The sequence below is a fragment of the Podarcis raffonei genome, chromosome 3 (genome assembly GCF_027172205.1).
Source record: "Podarcis raffonei isolate rPodRaf1 chromosome 3, rPodRaf1.pri, whole genome shotgun sequence".
Lineage (NCBI taxonomy): Eukaryota > Metazoa > Chordata > Lepidosauria > Squamata > Lacertidae > Podarcis > Podarcis raffonei.
In genome coordinates this window covers 119,386,822-119,409,990 of record NC_070604.1, presented here as the reverse complement: position 1 = coordinate 119,409,990, position 23,169 = coordinate 119,386,822, and the positions used below count along the sequence as shown (strand labels likewise).

The following is a 23,169-nucleotide window of genomic DNA, read 5'->3' as shown; positions in this document are numbered from 1 at the left end:
GGAAGATATAGGGGCTGCAGCGAAAGATGAACTTGTAGAGGATGTTCTGGCAGGGGCACTGCTGTGTGACCCCCCCACGGCACAGGAGCTGGCAGAAGACGGAGTGCATTCTTGCTTAAGGCCCTGCACAAGAGGCTGCATGATGCCTTAGAATAACAGAACTGCAGAGTTGAAAGGGACCCCAAGGGTCATCTAGTCCAACCCCCTGGAATGCAGGAATCTCAAGGGAGGCATCCATGACAGATGTCCATCCAACCTCAGCTTAAAAACCTCCAAGGAAGGAGCGCAAGATGTAGGACACAATATACAATTTCAGGACTGGATAAAATTGTGGAAAGTAAATTTGAAATTTACAGATTGTATGTTATTGAGAGAGAATTATATGAAAATGATGCACAGATAGTACCGTATTTTTCGCTCTATAAGACGCACCAGACCACAAGACGCACCTAGTTTTTGGAGGAGGAAAACAAGAAAAAAAATATTCTAAATCTCAGAAGCCAGAACAGCAAGAGGGATTGCTGCGCAGTGAAAGCAGCAATCCCTCTTGCTGTTCTGGCTTCTGGGACAGCCTCACAGCCTGCATTCGCTCCATAAGACGTGCACACATTTCCCCTTACTTTTTAGGAGGGAAAAAGTGAGTCTTATAGAGCAAAAAATACGGTATTTATCACCGGCTGAACTGGCAAAAATGTATAAAAACGAAAAGACAGAGTGTTGGAGATGTGAAACAGACTGCACATTTTATCATATGTGGTGGGATTGTAAAAAGGTAAAAGCCTACTGGGAAATGATATACAATGAATTGAAAAAAATTTTGAAAATAACTTTGGTAAAAAAACCCAGAAGCCTTTTTGCTAGGTATTTTAGGCCAAGACATACCAAAAGAAATGAGGACTTTATTTATGTATGCCACTACAGCAGCAAGAATGTTGATTGCACAAAACTGGAAGACTGGAGAAACACCAACAAAAGAACAATGGCAAGAGAAATTGATGAACTATGCAGAACTGGCAAAAATGACAGACTAAGAGAAAAAGACAACAGACTCTGAAAAAGAATAGGAACCATTATATTATATTTACAGAAACAAAGAAAGTCAATAGACTTGATGGCAGGATTTAAATAAACATTCACATTATCAGTATCAGAAAATGTTTAGAAAATAGTGAAATATTATAGTGTATTTACTTATATTTTTAGGTTTTTAGGCTTGATGTTATGTTATTAATAACATTTTCTGTTAGGAGATAGCAAAGTGGGTGAAAAGAGAAACAAACCAGAAGTGAAAGTTGGGGGAAGCCCTGGGGGGGGGGGATATACAGTAAATGTTAAGAAATTGAGATGTATGTAATGAATGAAAAAGAAAAATGAATAAATCTTTTTTTAAAAAACAACCTCCATGGAAGGAGGCCACAACCTCCCAAGGGAGACGGTTCCACTGTCAAACGGCTCTTGCTGTCTGAAAGTTCTTCCTGATGTTGTAGTAGTAGCAGTAGTTTGGATTTGATATCCCGCTTTACCACTACCCGAAGGAGTTTCAAAGCGGCTAACGTTCTCCTTTCTCTTCCTGCCCAACAACAAACACTCTGTGGGGTGAGTGGGGCTGAGAGACTTCAAAGAAGTGTGACTGGCCCAAGGTCACCCAGCAGCTGAATGTGGAGGAGCAGGGAAGCGAACCCGGTTCACCAGATTACGAGTCTACCGCTCTTAACCACTACACCACACTGGCTCTCCTTTCTTGGAGAGTATCATTATTATTATGATTTATTATCATTGTTTATTAGATTGGCCTTACGTCGGCTTTGAGCTGACCTTTGGATTTCTGTACTCTTTCCGCATGCTTAGATGTCTCAAACTGGGGTGGACCCTTGTAATATGGCACCCTCTGCGAGGCCAAAATTTGATGCCCCACTTCTCAGCCCTCCCAGTGCCTTTCCAAAGCTGGGAAAGCAAGGCGCCGGGCTTGGGAAAGGAGGTGTGAGGGCTCTGGCAGGGTCCTAGAGCCTTCCCGTCTCCTTCCCAAAGCTGGGCAAGCACTAACTAGGCTTTGGGAAGGAGCTGGGAGGGCTCTAGGACCCTGCCAGAGCCCCCACACTTCCTTCCCGAAGCAAGAGCTTACCAGTCTTTGGGGAGGAGCTTGGCACCCTATGCGGGGAAACTGGTCACACTGCCCTAAATCCACCTCTGGACCTTTGTACCCGGACCAAGATGTTGGCTCTCTAATGGATGTGCTTGCTGATGTAGAACAGCAGAGACTTCTCCGCTGTGGCCTCTGGCTGAAGCCACAGAAAAAAACTCCCAAAGTATCTCCAGAAACATTCCGCTGTTTGAGACTTAAGGCGGGCCTTCAACCTTGATGTCAGCTTGATTTGCTGACATTTGGATTTGGTTTGGTGTGTTGGGTTTGTTAGCTTTTTAATTGGATTTCGCTGTTGCGTTTCTATCGATCTGCAAGCTGCCTCGAGCGAAGGAGAGGCGGGATGGAAGGAAACTATATAGATAAGTGTGATTAGGAATATGTGTGTGGGCAAGATGGAAGATATTTTTTTAAAAAAATTACCAAGGCTTTTGGTTGGGGAGCAAGCAAAAAATGGAGGATGCACACTGAGAATTTTCAAATGATGAAGAGAGATTTAGAAAGCAGAGGGGAGGCATTTTGTGAAACATCAAAATTCTAGTCCTTGTGACTGGCAGGGTGAAAAATCTCCAGCATCTCTTTTGTCCTATACCACTTGATTTTTCCCCGTGCCAAGCAAGGTATGGGAATGGGTGTCAATTTAATTGATACGACTTGCCAACTGAAGGGCTCAATTTTTATTTTTACTGTACAGACTTGTACACAGAGTGATGCTCAAGAGCCGCGATCAGGGCCGTTTGAAGTCAATGCCAAGAGGAGTCCTCGTTAAGCAAGTCAGCAAAATTGCTTCGTTTGCATAAGCCTGCCTGCTTTGCATGCTTTACAAACCTTTTTAATGAAGATGATAACAGATATGGAAGAATCACTGTATGGGAAAGCCGCGTTGGCCAACAGAAAGCGAAGGGGTTTGCTCGTGGTTCCTATCCGCTCTGCTTTTAAACATCTGAACGGTAAATGAGGTGAAAAGGTCCTTAGACAGGGATCCTAATTTGAATAAGGCAGCTTTGACATTTGAATATTAAAAGTGCGCAATATTTGAAGCCGGTGTTGCAAATATACGTATCTTCAATGTCCTTTTTCCTACTAGATATGGGCACCCAATCTGGCCTGACGGTCACCAAGATGGAGGAGCTGTTTTTCGCCAACCATTCTGAACTGCACTGACTGGATCACCTCTGAAGATCTGGCGAGATCGAAATGCGATCCCTGATCTGGATGCGAAACCAGTTTCAATCACGCTCAATCTCTACTTGGAAGGATCTCCAATACCAAGGAAAGGAAACATTTGAGCGTACCAGACTAGATGGACCAATATCTGACTCAATATATAGGGAGATTCCTATGCTCCTCAAGACTGTTCCTTTCCTGCTCAGTCACAGAATATTTGTGGGCATTCTATGACATCGCAAGGGTCAGGACAGCTCACCAACAGACCTACACGAGCTGACTTATAAACAAACAAGCAGCACTTGACTGCCTTGCCTCGCCATTGGCTGCAATGCAGTGATGTCACAGAATGTCCACAAGCAACATAAAGCAGGCTGGGGAACGGTGTGGCCCGCTAGATGTTACGGGACTGCAAGTCCCATTATACCTTGCCATTTAGGCTACATTGAGCGGGGCTGATGTTGGAATTGGGAGTCCAACAATGAGCTGAAACTGTTCAAATTTCTCAAGGGCTGCCAGGTGGAAGACAAGGCAAGCTCATTTTCTGCTGCTCCGGAGGGTAGGAACCAAACCTACTTGTTCAATTGACAAGTAAGGAGATTCTGACTAAATATTAGAGCTTTCTGGTGGTAAAAGCTATTCGACAGTGGAATGTCTCCCTCAGAAGGTGGTGGATACGTGCTTCCATCTGACTTATTGCAGGGCAGATTCGAGGGTAAACCATAGATCAAACGAGTCTGCCCCTGCGACTTGATGGAGGTAGAAACTCTCATGTCTTGTTTTTTTCTTCCCAATATACTTTTTATTAGTTTACAACAAAGATTATACATTTTTAACCAAATTTTCACAAATTATACTTTTGAGACTTCCTTCGATTTTTCTGGTAATCATCCATGAATACTCCTAACTAAAACGCATTTCCTTTTTTGCATTGCCTTTTAACTTTCACCTTTTCCAATATATATTTTCCCAAACAATACATCTTAACCTTTACAGTGCTTCTTGAAACCCCACTAGCGTTGTTTGTGAATCACATAGATTTTTCAGATAATCTACAAACTTCCCCCAATTTTCGATGAACTTTTGATTTTTAGAATATCTTATTTTTTCAGTCAATTTATCTAGCTCCGCATAGTCCATTAATTTCATTCTCCAATCTTGAATTGTCGGTGTTTCTTCCTGTTTCCACTTCTGGGCTAGTAAAATTCTTACTGCCACTAGTAAAATTCTTACTACTCTCATGTCTTGTTACGCTGCCGTTTCTATGGGGTTATACGCTCGGTATTTATCACTCCTGTTAAAAAAAAAATCTCCAATTGGGTCTGAACTTCAATGTCTAAAACTCCTGGTAGAGGACAAGGATCTAGAGATCACGCTCAGGGTGGCCAAATTCTCTGTGACTGCCATAAAACTCAGGGAACAAGCTGTACTACCAAAATGACTAAGGTTGTAAACGACAGTTTTGGGTTATATTTTAGTGATCAAGATTTAACATATATTTTTAACTGCCGCGATATCTGAATTGTCTCTGTTATACCCAATTGCAATCCAATGCATTCCTGTTGTGTTTTATGATTTTCCTGATATTGTAAGTGAGCCGGAACTGGTCTGTGACGGTAATAATAAAATTCAATTCAATTCGGCAGTAGAATGGACTACCCTGGAAGGAGGTTTTTAAAGTGGCTATCTGTCAGGGATTTTTTAAGCTGTGATTCCTGCATTGCAGAGGGTTGAACTAGATTATCCTCAGGGATCCCTTCCAACACTACATGTCTATGATTCTACGAAGGACTCCCCTTTCCCTGGCTTGCCCCTTCCTTCTCCTCCTTCTGGCGGCACAGCAGTTCCGTTGCCACACTTTACACGACGACAAATGTCTCCACCGCCCCTTCAAATAACAAGAAAGGAGATTCTGGCTAAACATTAAGAAGACCTTTCTGATGGTAAGAACTGTTTGGGGTTTTTTTTAGAAAGATAAAAACTTTATTTGCATTAGCCAATGGCCATAGCAACAATAAAACACTACAGTATATGCGGAAAGGGAAATTTGATATAAGAGCACAATTTAAAGTCCTGAATCAGAAGTCAGTTAGTGGCCCTCATTCTGATTGCCCCTGCTATGAACCCAGCAACCTTTGCTGTTATCTGCTCATTTTGATCTGACAGAAGAAAGGACATTGTGGCAGTGGCTGGGTGCCCTGGGATGGTTAGTACGAGTTGGGTGATGATCTCGTTCCTCAGGTCTTTGTAGAGAGTGCAAGACAGGAGGACGTGTGCCGCTGTTTCGGTGCTACCATCTCCACAGGGGCAAAGACGTTTCTCAGGCGGAATCTTTTGGAATTGACCCTCAAATACCGCAGATGGCAAAACATCCAGTCTCGCAAGTGTAAAAGCACGTCTGTATTTGGGGATAAGAAGTTTGTGCAGATATGGGGCCAGAGAATCAAAAAGGAGAGGTGGAAAATGTACGTACCAAGGGCAGAATTTCCTTATAGTGGCCAGGTTGTTCTGATGCTCGATATCTTTTAGACGTTGTGATGGTAAGAACTGTTTGACAGGGGAACGGTCTCCCTCAGAAAGTGGTGGATTCTCCTTCCTTGGAGGTTTTTAAGCAGAGGTTAGATGGCCACCTGACAGCAATTTTTTAGTTGCAGTTCCTGCAATGCAGGGGGTTGGACTAGATGACCCTCAAAGGTCCCTTTCAACTTTACAGTTCTGGTTTTTTCTTCTTCTTTCTACACAGTCCACACAGGCATTAAGGCAACCGGTTGGTTCTTGGAAACACAGAGCCTCTGAACACAGCATTAAGAGAGAGAGAGACAAGAGAGAAATATCCCTTCCTTTCCAGCGATTAAAGAGAAAGTATGCTGGGTCTGTGCAGCCAGCTCCCCGAAAGGAATCCGGTTTGTGTGTGTTTACATTGAGATATTGGGAGACCGGGACAGGAAAAGTTCGGAAAGCCAGCCAAGAAAAGAGGAGAGAAGCCAGCCAATTTGAGATGTTCTCCAGACTCGGGAGCAAGCAGGAGAATTTGTCTTTGGAGAGCAGTAAAATAAACGCAGGGGGCAAAACTGCGCATTCATGGCTGCGCGCATGTTATTGCTGCCCCTTTGGGTGAATGAGCACAACGTTATTGCCATCAGCAATGCCAAGGGACAGCAGTAACCCTCCACATTCGGTGGGGTTCTCTCTTAGCAGTTTAACAGCTGCGGGAGTCCCAGGCTGGGGGAAAGGAAGGATATAAACAAATACGACAGTGATAATAATAGCTGGACTTTGGAACTCACTGCCACTGGAGGAGGCGAGGACCACCAACTTGGATGGCTTTAAAAGAGGATGGAGTCATTCAGAGAGAAGGCCATCCATGGCTCCTAGCCACAACGCCTCCGAAGCTGGAGGTAAAGGGAGAGCGGATCATGTGTTCAAATCCTGTTTGCGGGTTTCCCACAGCCATCCGATTGGCCACTGTGAGAGGAGGACCTGAGATCATCCTCTGAGGCCCTTCTTCCGTGCGCCTCCTCCAAAATATGTCTGGAGGGCGGCAACATGAGAACAGGGTCTTTTCTGCAGTGGCTCCCATTTGTGGAATGCTCTCCCCAGGGCGGTTTGTCATTATACATCTCTAGGCGCTAGGCTAAAACGTTCCTCTTCAACCAAGCATTTGGCTGATTCACAGCCTTTTAAATGGTGTGTGTGTGTGTGTGTGTGTGTGTGTGTGTGTGTGTTACTGTCTCCCCCTATTTATTTGTGCTTTTAGCCTGTATTTTTATCTTGGGAACCGTCCTAAGATCTTCAGAGGAAGGGCAGTATATACTTTTAATAAATAAATAAAAGTAGCCTGATCCAGCATTTGCTCGCTAAAACGGTCACTGTGCCAGGCCAGGCAGTGGCTTCAAACATCAAAGCCGTCCCTATTATCTCTCCCTAGTGAACTATGACAATATAAATCCAGGCTGACAAGCTAAGTAGGCTTAAAAAAAAGAAGAAATGCTTAATTTCTCCTGAAGGAACAGAAAAGCCCTATTTAGGCGTCCTTCTTTGTGCCAAGGCGGAGTGGGCAGTGGGGGTGAAGAAATGGAGAGGGCAACTCTCTGAGGCAGGGTGGGGAGAAGAGATGGAGGTCTGTGCCCCCACCCCGGAAAAAAATGATTTAAGGCAAGTCCCATGTTTCCAAATATTTAAAGGCAAGGGACAGAGGAACGGGCCCTCGCTTGAACACAATGTTGTTGTTGTTGTTTAGTCGTGTCCGACTCTTCGTGACCCCCTGGACCAGAGCACACTAGGCACTCCTGTCTTCCACTGCCTCCCGCAGTTGGGTCAAACTCATGCTGGTAGCTTCAAGAACACTGTCCCACCATCTCGTCCTCTGTCGTCCTCTTCTCCTTGTGCCCTCCATCTTTCCCAACATCAGGGTCTTTTCCAGGGAGTCTTCTCTTCTCATAAGGTGGCCAAAGTCTTGGAGCCTCAGCTTCAGGATCTGTCCTTCCAGTGAGCACTCAGGACTGATTTCCTTCAGAATGGAGAGGTTTGATCTTCTTGCAGTCCACGGGACTCTCAAGAGTCTCCTCCAGCACCATAATTCAAAAGCATCCATTCTTCGGCAATCAGCCTTCTTTATGGTCCAGCTCTCACTTCCATAAATCACTACTGGGAAAACCAGTACGAAATACAGGGCAGCAATTCAGGGAGGGGGCTCCCAAAATGTAGGCTTGGCTAAGTCCATAAATCATGGGGCACTAGTGCCAAGCCGCCACCCAGATCTCCTGGCACACAAACGGCGACACTCTGCCCGGCGTTCCCTGTGTTTGTGCAAGCCCCTCACTGGCACCCACGCCGTCCTCGCCTGAGAACAACAGGCTGTCGGGGAAGGGAGCGGAGAGCTCTGGGGTGGCACGGTGGTTTAAGAGGGCAAGCTACTGAGGGTGTTGGCTCGGAACTGAGAGCTCTGGGGCGTTGAGGTGGTTTAAGATGGCAAGCTGCAGAGACGCAAAGCCCACTGTTTGATTCTCACCCGGGATGCCAACTGGCAAAAATGGCCAATGGAGCCAATGGAGTTGTCCTGCTTCCCTTCCCTTCTGCAACTGGATGGAGGGGGCTGCTCTCCCAACACCCTCAGTAGCTTGCCCTCTTAAACCACCGTGCCACCCCAGAGCTCTCCGCTCCCTTCCCCGAGAGCCTGTTGTTCTCAGGCGAGGACGGCGTGGGTGCCAGTGAGGGGCTTGCACAAACACAGGGAACGCCGGGCAGAGTGTCGCCGTTTGTGTGCCAGGAGATCTGGGTGGCGGCTTGGCACTAGTGCCCCATGATTTATGGACTTAGCCAAGCCTACATTTTGGGAGCCCCCTCCCTGAATTGCTGCCCTGTATTTCGTACTGGTTTTCCCAGTGGGCCTTTCTCAGCAGAAGGGTGGGACAAAAGCTCTTTAATTAAGTTTGTTTATAGATAAGTAAATAGAAAGCAAGCAGGCCAAGGGGACGAAATAGCTCGAGACCCGGCTGGCGTGCATGTACGTGTGTGAGCGAGAGAAATTGATAGACAGGCAGGTTTGGAATCGCATGCAATGAGAGAGGCTGGCCTGCTTAACTAAGAATAGGTGACCGAGTTTACCTTTTTCCTCCTCCCTCCCAATACCTCTTTCCTTTTGTGCCGTGTGCTTTAGACTGTTAAGCCTAAGGTGGGGGAACTCTCCATTATTAATCTTTGTAAGTAGCTGTGGGAACCTTTCTCCAGATGAAGCCAAAAAGGCTTAGAATAAAAACAAACAGTGACGTATAACCAACAACTCAAGAACTCGCAGTACTGGCATGAACCTGCTGAAGCGCTGAGATCATCACAGATCCTGACTCCAACTGCAATGAAGGAATCACATCTAAAGAACCCATGACAGATGGCCACCCAACGTCCACTTCAAAAGCTCCAACAAAGGACCTTTTCCACAAGCCACTCTTTGCATGCCCCTGCCTTCAGAGGTTAGGTGGGCTGCATCCTTCTCCAAGGAGCCCATGGAGGGGTACACAGGGTTATAGGGATGCGGGTGGCGCTGTGGGCTAAACCACTGAGCCTCTTGGGCTTGCTGATCAGAAGGTTGGCAGTTCGAATCCCTGAGACAGGGCGAGTTCCCGTTGCTCTGTCCCAGCTCCTGCCAACCTAGCAGTTCGAAAGCACACCGGTGCAAGTAGATAAATAGGTACCACTGCAGCGGGAAGGTAAACGGCGTTTCCGTGTGCTCTGGTTTCAGTCACTGTGTTCCATTGCGCCAGATTTAGTCCTGCTGGCCACAAGACCTGGAAAGCTGTCTGTGGACAAACGCCGGCTCCCTCGGCTTGAAAGCGAGATGAGCGCCGCAACCCCATTGTGCCTTTGACTGGACTTAACTGTCCAGGGGCCCTTTACCTTTTACCTTAAAGGTAAAGGGACCTCTGACCATTAGGTCCAGTCATGGCCGACTCTGGGGTTGCGGCACTCATCTCGCTTTACTGGCCGAGGGAGCCGGCGTACAGCTTCCGGGTCATGTGGCCAGCATGACTAAGCCGCTTCTGGCGAACCAGAGCAGCGCACGGAAACGCCGTTTACCTTCCCGCTGGAGTGGTGCCTATTTATCTACTTGCACTTTGATGTGCTTTCAAACTGCTAGGTTGGCAGGAGCAGGGACCGAGCAACAGAAGCTCACCCCGTTGTGGGGATTCGAACTGCCAACCTTCTGATCGGCAAGTCCTAGGCTCTGTGGTTTAACCCACAGCGCCACCCGTGTCCCAGACCTTTTACCTTACACGGGGTTATTCTACAGCCCTGGAGGTAGAAACTCTTGAGAATAAACAACAATCACCCAGCCACCTTCTCAGCTCAGCAAGAATTCCAAACTCAGACCTCCCTGGACCAAACACTCTTATCTCCTATGCTGGACCTCGACCTACTCATGAAGATAATTTATTAAGGCTTCTTGTTGTTGTAGCGACCATTTATCGGAGACTGTCGTATGGTCAAAGTGCCAAGGCTCCTGGCAGACAGCGGGATATTTGAAAACACTGCCCCTTTTTACAGTGAATTTAATCGGGGGGACGGGACGTCAATTTCGTTAAAACAATAGATAAGGATGCAGGGCGGACATGGAACCTTGGGAGAAATATCCATGGCAATTAAATACAGTGAAGCATTCCTTTGGCTTTTTAAAAAATGAAATTCCAGGTTCTCTCCCCTCCAAGCCACCTCCTTTACTTATAAAATAATAAAAAAATAAAAACAAGGAAGGAGGGAGAGAAAATTGCTTTGCCGCCTGCAAGGGTTCAACCAGGGGGAGCCTGAGCAATAATGAATACATGTCAGGGAGTCAACAGCTCAAGTGATGCATTAAGTACAAACTGTCAAAAGTGGAAACAGCTATTTCACTTTCCAAGGGGGGGAACTGGCTCTGCTCCTTCGCTCCCTCCTTGGCCTCAGATTCCAGAGACAGAAAGGTTCAAAATTCCTTTACCTAAGGACACGGGAAGAGCCTTTGGCTGAATCAGGCCAACGGCCCATCTAGTCACAGAATCAGAGTTGCAGAGTTGGAAGGGACCCCCTTGCCTCGAGGGTCATCTAGTCCAACCCCCTGCCGTGCAGCGGACAACCTGATGCCTGTGGGAAACCTGCAAGCGGAACATGAGCGCAAGAGCCCTCTCCCTTCCTGTGGTTTCCTAGCCATCCTGGCTAGTAGCCCTCTCCTCCACGAATCTGTCCCATCCGCTTTTAAAGCCACCTAGAAAGCGGCCATCATTGGGTCCTGTGGCAGTGAGTTCCAGGGTTTAACTATGTGCAAAGAAGCCATTCCTTTTATCTGTCCCGAATCTTCCAACATTCAGGTCCACTGGATGTCAACGAGTTCTATGACACTGGCTCCCTCCTTGATGTCTTTCTGCTGGCAGGTGAATGCTGTTTAATTCCAACAGGCCTTTGGGGACTGACTTTTATTTTATTTTATTTTGGAAAGGGCTTTTGATAGTGCTGCGCTGCTTTTACTATCTGTATGTTAACGAATTTGTTTCGTTCTACTGCTTTTATTGTGTTGAGAGTTTAATCATTTTAAAAATGTTTTTTTCACCTTCTTCTTATTATTTATTGAATTTGTACACTGCCCTTCATCCTCAGATCTCAGGGCGGTTCGCAAAGCAGAAATGCAATATAAAACAATGCAGAATACATAATAAAAATAAGAGTGAAAGGAAACCAATAATCCCTTTTTGTACATTTATCTGAGTTGTTCAAATCTGTGTTAAGCCGCCTTCAGTCCTGGCCCAGGAAAAAAGGCGTGATATAAATTAATATAGTAGAATTGTACAGCTGGAAGGGAACCTGAGGATCATCTAGTCCAACCCCTTGCAATGCAAGAAGATGCAGCTGCCCCATACAAGGACTGAACCTGCAACTCTGGTATTACCAGCACCATGCTCTAACCAACTGAGGTATAGGGGCTTGGTAGTAGTAGTAATGAAGGAACGCGGGTGGCGCTGGGGGTTAAACCACAGAGCCTAGGATTTGCCGATCAGAAGGTCGGCTGTTCGAATCCCCACGACGGGATGAGCTCCCGTTGCTCGGTCCCTGCTCCTGCCAACCTAGCAGTTCGAAAGCACGCCAGACTGCAAGTAGATAAATAGGTACCGCTCCGGCGGGAAGGTAAACGGCATTTCCATGCGCTGCTCTGGTTTGCTAGAAGCGGCTTAGTCATGCTGGCCACATGAACCAAATGCTGGCTCCCTCGGCCTACAGAGCGAGATGAGCGCCGCAATCACAATCGTCCACGACTGCACCTTTAGTAGTACAGTGGTACCTCGGATTACATACGCTTCAGGTTACATATGCTTCAGGTTACAGACTCCGCTAACCCAGAAATAGTGCTTCAGAGGTTAAGAACTTTGCTTCAGGATGAGAACAGAAATCGTGCTCCGGCGGTGCGGCGGCAGCCGGAGGCCCCATTAGCTAAAGTGGTTCTTAAGGTTAAGAACTGTTTCAGGTTAAGAATGGACCTCCAGAACGAATTAAGTACTTAACCCGAGGTACCACTGTAGTAATAATAATACAGCCATACCTCGTTATGTTTGCTTCAGGTTGAGCATTTTCAGGTTGCGTCCTGCGGCGACCAGGAAGTACCAGAAAGGGTTACTTCCGGGTTTTCGCTGCTCGCATGTGCAGAAGCGGCAAATTGTGACCTGCGCACGCGAAGATTGCGTTCTGCTCATGTTGCGAACGGGCCTCCAGAACGGATCCCATTCGCAACCAGAGGTACCACTCTAATGATGTTAAATTGACCATTAGTTGCTCCGCCCACTTTTGCCTCTGGCCCCGCCCACCGCTGACACTTGCCCCCTGCCCTTCTGCCAAAGGAAATGGGGCTGGGCTGGGCAGAGTCCCCCACTCCTGTCTTGGCAAAATATCTCCTGCGGCTGCCCACACAGAGCCTTCTGCCCCACTCCCCCCATTTCTCACGTTCCAACGAAGCCGTAAAAAGCAAAGGCAGCAAAAAATGGGGGGGTGGGAAGGGAAGAAGGGGGGAGTGCAAAACCTAGAGGAGGAGGAGGAGAAGAAGAAGAAGAAGAAGAAGAAGAAGAAGAAGAAGAAACAGTGCTGGATGAGGGAGGGGCATGAGGAAGCCAGCTTTCCTGCAAAGCACAGTTAAAAATGACTAAGTTTTCTTGATATATGAATTTACCGGGAAACCATTCATCAACGCGGCTGCTTACCTCCGCGGAGGAGTCCCTCAACCCGAAGAGTCATGTCATTCCCCTTTTGACTGATTAATTAGCCCATCAGGGGACATTTTTCACTGTGAGCCATGATGGGTTATCCCAGCTAATGTTTGGTCTCTAATGGCGACACATTACAGCCAACGTGGCTCTTTTAGCCTAGAGAAGTGACCGAACGGGAAGGCAGGATGATAAATCAAAAAGAGCAAACTCTCTCTCACACATCCCTCCCCTCTCCACCTCAGTTTCGCATTGGGCCCTAACAAACCCCCCAAGGAATGAATGGCTGGAGGCGAGATTTTCCACCAAGGAAAAGGGTGGGGGGGAGAGAGAGAGAGAAGACAGGGAACAAAAACTGCACATTCTGAGAAGGCAGTTTTCTGCGCAGCAATACATTTTACTCTCCCTTGATTAACCAAAAGGTTTTAAAAGATTGGATCAGGTCAGGATTTGGCTCACGTGAGAGCGTAAGAAGAGCCCTGCTGGATTGGGCCAGTGGTCCACCTAGTCCAGCATCCTGTTCTCACGAGCAGGATTCGAACACAGGAGCCGTCTCCCCTCCTGCCGTTTCCAGCAACTGGTATTCAGAAGCACTGCTGCCTCTTGGCTGCAGAGGCAGAGCATAGCAGCTGTCGAAATCTTCCATGCATTTGTCCTTCTTTTCAAGACATCCAGGGACATGAACCCCAAGCGTGCATTTGGGGGTTAATTTCTTAACCCTTCACCATATACCGCATTTTCCGCCCTATAAGACGCACCCAGCCATAAGACACACCAAGTTTTTGGAGGAGGAAAACAAGAAAAAAAATATTCCTAATCCCAGAAGCCAGAACAGCAAGAGGGATCGCTGCACAGGACACTGACAAACTGGAACGTGTCCAGAGGAGGGCAACCAAAATGGTCAAAGGCCTGGAAACGATGCCTTATGAGGAACGGCTAAGGGAGCTGGGCATGTTTAGCCTGGAGATGAGGAGGTTAAGGGGTGATATGATAGCCATGTTCAAATATATAAAAGGATGTCACATAGAGGAGGGAGAAAGGTTTTCTGCTGCTCCAGAGAAGCGGACACGGAGCAATGGTTCCAAACTACAAGAAAGAAGATTCCACCTAAACATTAGGAAGAACTTCCTGACAGTAAAAGCTGCTCGACAGTGGAATTTGCTGCCAAGGAGTGTGGTGGAGTCTCCTTCTTTGGAGGTCTTTGGAGGTCTTTAAGCAGAGGCTTGACAACCATATGTCAGGAGTGCTCTGATGGTGTTTCCTGCTTGGCAGGGGGTTGGACTCGATGGCCCTTGTGGTCTCTTCCAACTCTATGATTCTATGAAAGCAGCAATCCCTCTTGCTGTTCTGGCTTCTGGGATAGCTGCGCAGCCTGCATTCGCTCCATAAGACGCACACACATTTCCCCTTACTTTTTAGGAGGGGAAAAGTGTGTCTTATAGAGCAAAAAATACGGTATATTGGGAGGGGGGTAGTGTTGCTGTCGTGACCCATCTTGGAGCAATAAGACCAATGCTCTACACCCCGTGGTGGATCTTGTGGCCTTTTGATGCTATCCAGCTCCACAGAGCCGACGGAAAACCAAAACCAAAACGAAGGCAGCTTTCTAGTCCTCAGGGAATACAGTCGATTGCTTCAAGCCCACAATGGCTGATGCACTGCCAAATGGAATGTCCCCCACGACCGTCAGCTGGGGTAGCTCAGTTGGTAGAGCATGGGACTCTTATAAAACAATAATAACAATAATGCGAGAGCTGGACCATAAAGAAGGCTGATCGCCGAAGAATTGATGCTTTTGAATTATGGTGCTGGAGAAGACTCTTGAGAGTCCCATGGACTGCAAGAAGATCAAACGCATCCATTCTTAAGGAAATCAGCCCTGAGTGCTCACTGGAAGGACAGATCGTGAAGCTGAGGCTCCAAGACTTTGGCCACCTCAGGAGAAGAGAAGACTCCCTGGAGAAGACACTGATGCTGGGAAAGATGGAGGGCACAAGGAGAAGGGGACGACAGAGGACGAGATGGTTGGATAGTGTTTTCGAGGTTACCAGCATGAGTTTGACCAAACTGCGGGAGGTAGTGGAGGACAGAGGTGCCTGGCGTGCTCTGGTCCATGGGGTCACGAAGAGTCGGACACGACTAAACGACTAAACAACAACAACATTATCTATATCCCGCCCATCTGGCTGAGTTTCCCCAGCCACTCTGGGCGGCTCCCAGTCTTAAAAACATGCCATGTTTAAGTTGATCAGGTCCAACATGGTTTCTTTAAACTAAAACTTGGAGCAAGCTTGCAGTTTTAAACTACGCACACTTAAGAAAGGCAGTCTGTGGATGTTGTGGCCAATTTTAAACACAAACCCCTTAAACATTTCTAAAATGACAGAGGCACAAGGAACAGGCTCACATACACTTAACAGGCAACACACATAAGAGACAACATGTAAACATATATATTTCCATCCTTTAATTGGTTATTGTAAGGAGTTGGCTGGCTTCCTGTTTGTTTCATTAAGCGAAGTTAGTAGGAAGTTCCCACATGAAGTGGTTTTATGAGCCTCCTTGCCTCTTCAAACACCACCAGTTAATCAAACTGGCAGGGCTCACAGCGCTTGGTTGACTGAGTGCACCTTTATATATGCATACATATTTTTAATTTCATTTTCTTTAAAAAAGAAAACTACAGTGGTGCCCCGCAAGACGAAAATAATCCGTTCTGCGGGAGCCTTCGTCTTGCAGGGATTTTCGTCTTGCGGAGCTCCGCTATCAGCCGATCAGCTGATAAGCGGTAAAACAGCTGATAAGCGGCTTAGCGGCTTTTAGCGCTTAGCGGATTAGCGGATAAGTGGCAATTTAGAGATAAGGAGCTTAGCGCCTTTCAGAAAAGGCAAAAAAAAAAGGGAGACCACGGAAAAAAATTCGTTTTGCGAGTAAGCCCCATAGAAAAAAACGTCTTGCGAAGCAGAAAAAATGTCGGAAAGCCCTTTCGTCTTGCGCGTTTTTCGTTTAGCGGGGCATTCGTCTAGTGGGGTACCACTGTAATCTTAATCTCAGGGTTGTGGGTTTGAGCCTTGCGTTTGGGCAGGCGGTTGGACTAGATGACCCCCCAGGGTCCCTTCCAACTCTTACGAATCTATGAGTCCCTGCTTGATGCCTACGACAACCACCAGGAAACGTGAGTCAGGAGAGGAAACCTGAGCGAGAAAATGTGTTTGTAATCAGGAAATTGCCTTAAGATGAGAGAGTGTCATCCGGAAAAATGCCCACTCAACATGACTAAAGAAGGGAAGGGATCAGACGGGTCACTTTTCCACGCAGGCTGACCACGTGCTTGAGAGGAAAGCGGTTCCCAATCGAGGATCATATGGCAAGGAGGGACGAAAGAAAGAAAGAAAGAAAGAAAGAAAGAAAGAAAGAAAGAAAGAGGCAGGTGCGTCTGTTGGCAAGCCAGAGCCCTGACTCCTTATTTTAACATGTCCCTGTGAACAGGCACTTTCCTCTCGCTGCAAGACAATGCCGGGATTACGTTTAGTCAGTTCTGACCCACAGCTTGTCCCCCAAATCCTACATCTCTTCCAGGAACACTTTTCGCAAGTGATAAGGCCTTTTGTCAGGAAACACAGCTGGACGGAGGAAGGAGGAACGGAGGAGAAATTAATATATTACATATGCATGTTCATGTCTGTGCATATTCACACACACACGAGAGAGAGAGCGTGCAATGGGTGGGGTCAAGGAAGTCCAACCAGAGAGGAACTAACGCCATGTGTTTTCCTCCCTTCCAAGCCAGGAGGTCTAAACAGAGGGGGAGCCATGTAAGGAAATTCCCAGTCCCAAGTTCAAGGAGAGCTCTGGGCTTTTTGAGGCAGAGGTCTCTGGAGAGACACGTCTAATTGCCAATCAATATTTTCAATTGCTTCATTGTCTCCCGTAGAAGCGGCAGGAATAGGTGTCGACGTTTCCTATTTAGGTCCGCTTGGATAGACAGCTATTGTTTTGAGATAGAAAATATAAAAAGGAAAAAGGGGGGAGGAATACAGCCCCCCCCAACAGAGCTTACTAATGACAACTTCATTCAGCCTCACGATTTCTCTCGAAGGAAGCAAGTTCTCAGACCGGAATGAGGCCTGACGTTTGCTAGCGGTGGTGGAGAGAAAAGAGGGGTGGCAGCTGGGGTGTGTGTGTGTGTTACATGGCACTGGGACAGGAACGGAAGTCAACGATGGGATGATACTTGGCTGGCCTTAAGCCCCCTCGAGATGGGGGGGAGGGAGAAAGAACAGGAAGATTTGCCTTTGTAGGGAAAGACTTGGGAGTCAGCTAAAAGAGTGAATCCCAAGTTATTTATCCCAGCAGTTAAGAACTGGGATCGTAAGAACGCCAGAGAATCATCATCAGGGACCGCCACTTCCTATATGAACCTACCCGGACCGTGAGATCATCTTCCAAGGTCCTCCTTCACGTGTCGTCTCCTTGAGAGGGTAGCAACATGAGAGCAGGGCCTTCTCTGCAGTGGCTCCCCATCTCTGGAATGCGCTCCCCAGGGAAGTTCGCCTGGCGACTTCATTACAGGCTTTTAGGTGCCAGGCAAAAACGTTCCTTTTTAACCAGGCCTTTAGTTGATCTTATTGAATGTGGTTCTTTTTTTGGGGGGGGGTGTTATTGGGTTATTGTTTTTGGTTTGGTTTTATACGTTGTGGTCTTTGTTTGTGAACCGCCCTGACACCTCCGGGTATAGGGCGGTGTAAAGGTAAAGATAAAGGTAAAGGGACCCCTATTAGGTCCAGTCGTGACCGATTCTGGGGTTGCGGCACTCATCTCGCTTTATTGGCCGAGGGAGCCGACGTACAGCTTCCGGGTCATGTGGCCAGCAGGACTAAGCCGCTTCTGGCGAACCAGAGCAGCGCACGGAAACGCCATTTACCTTCCCGCCAGAGCGGTACCTATTTATCTACTTGCACTTTGACGTGCTTTCAAACTGCTAGGTTGGCAGGAGCTGGGACTGAGCAACGGGAGCTCACCCCGTCGCGGGGATTCGAACCACCGACCTTCTTATTGGCAGTCGTAGGCTCTGTGGTTTAAGCCACAGCGCCACCCGCCGGTGTATAAATTGAATAAATAAATAAAAATAAAAGAAATGTGGTGACCATCTGTTCCTGGTCCCCAAACCACATTTTTATTTCTCTCCGGTGTACGTATCTTGCCCATGTGCAATTAACCTTGTGGTTATTTAATTAACTAACAAAGCTGTTAACCCCCTGCCCCTATTTTATCATCAGTACAACCCTGTGGGGTAGGCTCGGACTGAAAGGTACCAAGAGGTCCAGCGTTGCCCACTGAGCTTCCTGGGAGACTGAAGGTTTGAGCCCTGGACCCCCAGATGCTCTGCAACCCCAATGCCACCCTGCCTCTCAGGAGTTTTCCTGCAAGCAGCCAGGGGCGGTTCCTGATGAACTGAGAAGTTGGGATTCCAGAATTGCGGTGGGTTGGACAACACTGGCCCTTCCAACTCTATGATTCCATGATATCCACTTGATTGGGAGCTGCCCAGAGTGGCTGGGGAAACTCAGCCAGATGGGCGGGGTATAAATAATAATAATAATAATAATAATAATAATAATAATAATTATTATTATTATTATTATTATTATTATTATTATTATTATTATTACTATCCTGGAGGGCCTGGGCTCCTATGAAGCTGAATGCTGGAAGGTTCAGCACAGAGAAAAGGACTTATTCACGCAGTGCACTGTTAAACTAGGGAACTACCCTTCGTGACAGCAGTCATGAAATTAAAAGACGCCTGCTCCTTGGGAGAAAGCATTGACAAACCTAGATCTGCATCTTAAAAAGCAGAGACATCCCCTTGCCAACAAAGGTCCGTATAGTAAAAGCTATGGTTTTCCCAGTAGTGATGTATGGAAGTGAGAGCTGGACCACAAAGAAGGCTGATCGCCGAAGAATGGATGCTTTTGAATTCTGGTGCTGGAGGAGACTCTTGAGAGTCCCATGGACTGCAAGAAGATCAAACCTCTCCATCCTTAAGGAAATCAGCCCTGAGTGCTCACTGGAAGAACGGATCCTGAAGCTGAGGCTCCAAGACTTTGGCCACTGCATGAGAAGAGAAGACTCCCTGGAAAAGACCCTGATGTTGGGAAAGATGGAGGGCACAAGGAGAAGGGGAGGACAGAGGACAAGATGGTGGAACAGTGTTCTCGAAGCTACCAGCATGAGTTTGACCAAACTGCGGGAGGCAGTGGAAGACAGAAGTGCCTGGCGTGCTCTGCTCTATGGGGTCACGAAGAGTCGGACACGACTAAACAACAACCCTTCATGAGCTGTTCCCCCCACAAAGAAATTCACCGCAAACCCCTGGAAGCTGGGAATACTTAACAAACCCATCTCTGTGAAGGGACTGGAGAGTTAGCGCCCCCTGCTGGAAGGGAGAGGCTCTAGGTGTTATACTCCAGCTTTTGCCAACCTGGTGCTACCCAGAGGTTGTGCAGATGAACTAGGGAACTCACTGCCACAGAAAATCTGAGAAATCCACAGAGGGCTAGCAAGGGCTACCAAACAGAACATTATGGCTACGTTCTGCCTCTACAGCTGAGAGGCAACAAAGCTTCTGTATCCCTGTTGTTGGAAACTGCAGGAGGGGAGAGTTGCTCTTGTGCCCGAATCCTGATTGTGGGTTTGCTGCAAGAATCTGGTTGGCCGCTGTGAGAACAGGATGCTGTGCTAGAAGGGCCACTGGCCTGATCCTGCAGGCTCTCTTATGCCTGTTCTCTCTCTCTGGTTTGGGACTATGATGCCAATCAGCACAACCACGAAGGGCACCCAGTTGGCCAAGGCTGGGGGAATAGTCTGTTCCTGCTGCAGATGGTCCTTTAGAGAAGAAAACCCGATTCTCCATGGCTGACTTTTCTCTCCCGAACTCTCCCCAAAAGCAAAAGCATCACTGGTTAGGGTCAGTTTTGACATGCCTGCTTCCCAACGGGCTGGGAGCGAGATAGCGGGAGATGTCAGTGTTGTGTCACCGGCTAAGCAGCTGCTGGATAAGCGACGGAGAAAAAAAGGAAAGAGAGAGAGAGAAAATATGAATCCCTCGGTTATCGCAGTCTTTCAAGGATATAGGAGCTGAGACCGCGGGGAAGCTCTGAGGCTGAAGATGTCCCAGCCAGAGGCTTGGGTTGCAGTTGCTATTGGTAGCGGTGAGCTGTTCGCCCAAGGCGACCAGAGAGCGAACGCAGAGATGGCTGAAGCCCTGGTGAGCCTCCTTCTGTCAGAAGAACCCCAGTTCCTGATGTACACCAGGACTCTTCCTATCTCGGCCGGAAGAGATACGGGGACACTCAAAGCCAGCGATCCCTCGCTCTTTCAGGTCCGAAACTGATGTGCTCCAGGGCTTCATAACCAGTCTCTCTGTTTGGTGCCAAGTTTCCAAGGAACGGAAACGAGAGACCCACATCTGGGGGAAAGAGGTAGCGAGTGCTTCTCCCGAAACACCTCCTGCACTGTCCACACAGGAGGAATCACAGAATTTTAAGAGTTGGAAGGGAGCCTGCGGATCATTTAGTCCAACCCCTTGCAATGCAGGAATATGCAGCAGGGATCGAACCTGCAAGCTTGGTGTTATTAGCTGTAACAAACTTGGACTAGGAAGTTATTATCAGGCTTGGGAGCCATCAAATGTGCTCAGGGGTGGAGCGGAGTTTAAAGCTTTCTCAGAAATAGAAAACAAGGGAGGAGGAACTCCAGATTAGCCCAGTGAGTTCTGAGAAAATTCAGTGGGCACGGACTGGTATTTCTTGAGAGGTGGGGCAGGAAAACTGGGGGTTGCGGGGGCAGGCAGGCAAGAGTCGTAACAGAACGGAGTTTCCTGGAGCAGGGCATGGCTGGCTGGAAGCCAGAACTGGGAAACTCCACACGGCCATGTTTTGCTGCAGATCGGCTTGTCGTGACACCTCCTCTGCGAACCTGCCTAATCCCCATTTCCAAAGGCACCCAAGCCAGCAGCCGATTCCAGGAAGCTGAATATTTTTTTTATGGATCAGGTCAGATACGCTGGTTCAACTCCCAAACATAAGCGACACACACACACACACACACACAATTTATCCTGCATTGGAAAAAGGAAAATTAATCTGGCCTAGATCTCGATCTAGACCTATCAACCGGTGACAGTTTCCACAGGTGACTCATCGCAATCTCGCTGCTAATGTTGCAACCATGGATTTGATTTACACCAGCACGACAGCTCCAAATTCCATCGCGATGGAAATGGTACCTGCATCAGAAAGAGCTGCTCCACGCGGTACTATGAATAGCTCAACGCAGGGGTAGTCAACATGGTGCTCTCTATAGGGGCTACGATGCCTCCCCGGGGTGCTGGGGCCGTTCAGAGTTGAAAGACGGCCGCATAAAGCCCTTAATAACTTTGGACCAGCGTACCTGCAAGATTGCCTTACCCCATACGCCCAATCGGCTACTTCAGTCAGAAGAACTGGCGCTGTTACGAGTGCCACATAACACCCATTTCTAAGAACTTTTAGTGCGGCACCACCTACGCTTTGGAACTCCCCGCTGATTGATATCAGGCAGGTAGGTTCACTGTGCTCTTTTCGGTGCCTGTTGGAAACACGTTTGCTTAGGCAAGCCGACCCAGGTGTTTATAGAAAGCTGGTGCGTGCTTTAATCTGGTTTCAGTGCATTTTCATTCCAAATTTTGGAAGGGTTTTTAAAAAAAATTATTTGATTTTTCAAATTACAGTTTTACAAAGCCACTCCCGACATCAGGAGGGGGGGGGGTTGCAGGCGCACGCTCACCATCATCCGCACGGGGCTGGCTGCAGCCCCGCGCGATCAGGGGAATACCCACCCACCCTCTAGGTTTCCCTCTGACTTTGCTATGGACCTCGGTTGGTCGCCGCAAGGGGCCTGGTAGGAGCTTTTCCACTTGGCTAATTGGCATTGTTTTTAAAGCCATTTGGTTTTTTCGCCTACCTCGTAGCAAAACATCACAACTGATTTTGGTGGTTAGGCATCGGTAGGGGTATAATTATGCTGATGAGTTGAGAGGGAGGAGTGCCATCACCTCCCCCAAATATTTAGGGGTAGTCCGATAAAGGATTCCGGGGGGCGTTGCCTCGTCCGAAACCTATGGAGGCTAGGGCCTAAAGCGCACTCCCAAGCGGTGACCCCTCGGGGAGCGCCTAGGGATGTGCATCTCGGGGGCTCCCCCTGTTGGTGTTAACCCCTTCCGGTTCTGCCGGGTAGTCTGATAGGACCAATGCCTAAAGCAAATACCACTCTTACCTGTAACCAATAAAGTTGTGGCCATTTTTCGCCCATTAACCTTAAATTCTGGTGTCCTGTGTCTTTATTTATTCCAATGGGGGGGGGGTCAGTGTGTCTATGCCTGGTCAATGCACAGCAGAGGGGTGTGTGTGTTTCTGTGTGCAACTGATTTAACATGCCAATGCCACTTAACAGTGCAATGATATGCATACTTACTCTAGGTCCTATCATGTGCAATGAAATGTACATCCCAATGTGTGTTATATTATTGTTGTTATTTTATTGATCGATCGATTAGATTTACACCCCTCACTTTCCTCCAAGGAGCAAAGGGCAGAAATAGGATTGCAAGCCAAGTTTGTCCAGATGACCTGGTCACCCTAATGTGGATTTTGTACACAGAGAAAGACAACTTGCAACTAGACCGAGTGCAGGTGAAAGGAGGGGGAAATCAAAACGAGTCCCATACCTGTGTTTTCTTGGCTTGCCGTTTCCCAAAAATGCAAGACAGGTCATCTTCGCTTCGGAAGGAGAGATCTTTTCCTGGGGTGAAACAAAAGAGGCACTATCATGACACTAGAACTCACAGGCATCCAACACAGCTGAGTGCTGGAGGATTCAGAACAAGGAAAGGACTGTGGAACTCTCTCCCACAGGATACAGTGATGGCTACCAACTTGGATGGCTTTAAAAGATGACTGCACAAATTCATGGAGCAGAGGACTAGCGAAGGCTACTAGCCGAAGGAGCAGCTGCTCCAGCACTTGCTTTCCTCTTCCCTCCTCATTGTCCTTTCCTCTCGTGTTGTGTCTTATTTGACTGAGAGCCAGCAGATGGGGACTACCA

General features: G+C 47.7%; 1 protein-coding gene across 1 annotated transcript in view; it reads right to left on the bottom strand.

Annotated features, from left to right (window-relative positions):
* Positions 1 to 23,169, bottom strand: part of PINX1 (PIN2 (TERF1) interacting telomerase inhibitor 1) — a 52,550-nt gene that overhangs the window by 19,164 nt on the left and 10,217 nt on the right. The window contains exon 6 of the mRNA XM_053383766.1: positions 22,793 to 22,866. Within this exon, the coding sequence (XP_053239741.1) occupies positions 22,793 to 22,866 (74 nt within the window). The remainder of the gene's footprint in view (positions 1 to 22,792; positions 22,867 to 23,169) is intronic.